Raw genomic sequence first — 3,337 nt, forward strand, 5'->3', positions numbered from 1 at the left:
TAGCAATATTTTGTTATATTAAAATAATTTATATTGTATTTTACAAAATAATAATTTTATTGTTTTATTTAAAAATGATAACATAAAAATTTACATCAACACAATAATATTATATTTAAATGATATGATGTTTTCTTATATTTAAAACTTATTTTAATTAACGTTTTGATATAAATATTATTGTAAAAAAAAAATGATATAAATTTAAATTAGCAATTTTAGATTTCATTAAACTAAGGCATTTAAATTTTTTGTTATTTTTCTGTTTCATATATATTAATACTTTTTTTGACATCATCGTATTTTAATTATAATATTAGTCTCTTCCAGGACTGCAAAATAAAGTTAATAAATAAAAGATTTACTTACACCTTCTCGAAAGTTTCATATACATCTCTCTTTTTACGTCTACCCATTCGTTTAAATTGTGCAGTTTGTTGATTCAATAGACTACCCCTTCTTTGCTAAATTGAAGATTATAAATTAATTAAAGATATAACATACCATGCTTTGAGCTTGAAGTTTCATATTATGACCTCTGATAAAGCTATTAAACCCCCAACCACGGTTTGGACCATTTAGTGAACCACGTCTCATTGAACCACGTCTCATTGAACCAGCTTGTCCATCTAAAAAAAGTTATTATTATTTTAGATAATATAAAAAAGTTTTAAAAATATAAACTTACGAAATTGGGAATTGCAGTATTTGAAAGCAAAGATAAAGAAAAGAAAAGAATATAATATAAAACGCATTTTGAATTTTGATAAAACTCACTCCATCTATATCTTTTATACTCAATTTAAAGTGTTTAATAAAAATAAAAAATCATTTGTATATTTGATAATTATGGATAATAATTAAATAAAAAAAATTAATTAAATATTTTTTTAGTTTTTATTAAACAAATTTTTTTTGTTCAAATAATTAATTAATATTTTTGATTGTAAATTTAATAATAAGCATTTTGAATTTTTTTTACATACCAAATTAGTTTATCAAAATTGGTTAAAAAATACGAAGTTTACATTGCTGAAATTTAAAAAACGAATTATTTCTTCTAAAATTACAAAAATTTTTTTTTTGAAAATTTTAAATGAAAAAAAAATTTTTCATTTGTTGTAGTTTATAAAACATATTTTGGAAAAAACATAAATATTAAAGACCATTTTTATAAAATACCTTTATTCAAATGGAAAAAATATTAATTATTTTAGACAATTACCTTATTATATGTCTATTATTCTGTTGTTTAATTAATGTAAAAAAATATTTTAAAAAATAAAGAATAATGATAAGAAATTTTATATTAAATTTTATTTATATAAAATGATATTATACCAATTATAAGCAGAAATATTTTTAAAATTAAATTATTAATAAAAATGTCATACTTATGAAATTAGATATAAATTTTCAATAATTCATCAATATTCTATTAACAAAGATTTGTTAAATATAGTTTTAAAACAAAATAGAAACAAATATTAACAAAAGGCTCTGTTCTAATTATAAAAAAATAATTTTTATTTTAAGAAAATTTTAAATTTATTTAATTCTTTTTTTTGTACTTTCTTTTAATGCCTTACATAGGTTGTCGTTACAGTACTATTTAAGATTTTATTATAAGTTGAATTGGTTTGTATACAAAATATTTTAACATTTTTTTTGTTTTTTAAATATTGCCATAACATTTTGTACTTTTTCAAAAAAAAAATAATTATTTAAATAATAAACAAATACTTTTTACTTTTTTTATAAACATATAATTTTTTATTGTAAGTATCTATAAAATTTAGCTTGATCGTTCTTGTTGAAAACATCGGCATTGATAGTACTTATTGCAAGTAAAAAAATAAAATAAATAAGATTTTTAATTTTATATATTTATACTTTAAAGATTTAAAAAGTAATATTGTTTCAAACTTTTCAAACTTTAATAATAACCAACTATTTAAAAAAAAAATATAGAAAGCAAATGCAATTAACATAAGAGTACCATTTTAACAATTTTTTATAGTAGTACAATTATAAAAAAAGTATTAATTAATAATTGTCAACATGGTAAATTTCTATTTGAATGTTTTTTTAATATTTAAACATAGTAAATATTAAATTTTTTTAAAACTTTTTTTAAACATTATTTAAATATATTTCTTTTAAAAAATTATTTTAATTTAAAATACAATATAACAACTAAAATTATACAATAAAACATTTGTAGTAAAAAAATAAAAAAAAAAATTTTAAACTTTTTGATAAATTATAATCATATTAAAATTTTATTAATAGATTTTTTTTATATTTTTAAGTAATAGTTTTTAATCAACTTCAAATAAAGTTAAAGAGTATTTTTTTCAACAAATGTTATATTTTATAAAACATTTTTCTACTTGACAGCTAAGAAGTATTTTTTTTTATTTCATGAAGCATAATTAATTAATCTTTTTAAAAATTATTATATATGAATTAGTTGTATACAATATTAATAGTGATTTTATCATCATAGTTTAAATTATTTTTAAAAGTTATACTATTTTCAAAATATTCGTAAATTATATGATTCTTGGAAATACAAAATAACTTTATAAAATAAATTGGTTCCATACAATAAAATCAAATTAATCATAGTGTTTTTTTAATTCATTTGATAAAACAATTAAAATTATACTTTGCTTTCCTATTAGTATAAAATTTAAATTTTTAGTAATTTATCCATTTTCATTCGTATTGTTAATTGCTTTATAACTCGTATAAATATTTTAACATAAGGGCTTTATTATCTTATTTCTTTTCTGCTGCTTTTAATTCATATTATAATGTAAATAATTATCACAAATAAAATTTATTATTTGAAATTCAAGATTAAATTAATAATTAATAACTATCTTAAATAATATTAGGTTTTCCAATATGAAATGTTGCTTTTTTAATGCGCAACGCTTGCAGCTAGTTTTAATTAATAACTAGCTATGTTTAAAAAGTTCTAAAATATTTGCTAGATTCTCATGAATTTTCCTTACATAATGATATAAAAATTTTGCCAAAATAAAAAGTTTAATTATCTTTTATTTTTAATTTTTTATAATGCCTTCTAAGCTTTGATTTCCCAACATTTTCTTTTTTGAAATCAAAAAAAAGACAAATGAAGAAAAAATAGAAAAAATTTTTAATATTATTTTTGAAGTGAATCTTGTCAATGCTTCTACTGAAAAAAAAATTTTTTAAAAATTCAGGGTCGAAAATGAGAAGCTTGAGAATGCGCAGCGTGGAGAAAAATTTCATTCTTCGATAAAAGCGTCTTGAAGAACAATTTTAAAGCATATTTTTTTACAAA

The 3,337-nt window shown here is 17.7% G+C and overlaps 1 protein-coding gene across 1 annotated transcript; it reads right to left on the reverse strand.

The window, feature by feature from the left end:
• Positions 1-316: 316 nt before the first annotated feature.
• On the reverse strand, positions 317-755 carry SRAE_X000037600 (Hypothetical protein; the record flags this gene model as incomplete). Its single annotated transcript, XM_024644714.1, has 4 exons — positions 317-332; positions 370-464; positions 505-629; positions 689-755. The coding sequence occupies 4 exons, from the start codon at positions 753-755 to the stop codon at positions 317-319; spliced, it is 303 nt and encodes a 100-aa protein (XP_024510245.1).
• Positions 756-3,337: the final 2,582 nt, after the last annotated feature.

This window comes from Strongyloides ratti (genome assembly GCF_001040885.1).
Source record: "Strongyloides ratti genome assembly S_ratti_ED321, chromosome : X".
NCBI classification, from domain to species: domain Eukaryota; kingdom Metazoa; phylum Nematoda; class Chromadorea; order Rhabditida; family Strongyloididae; genus Strongyloides; species Strongyloides ratti.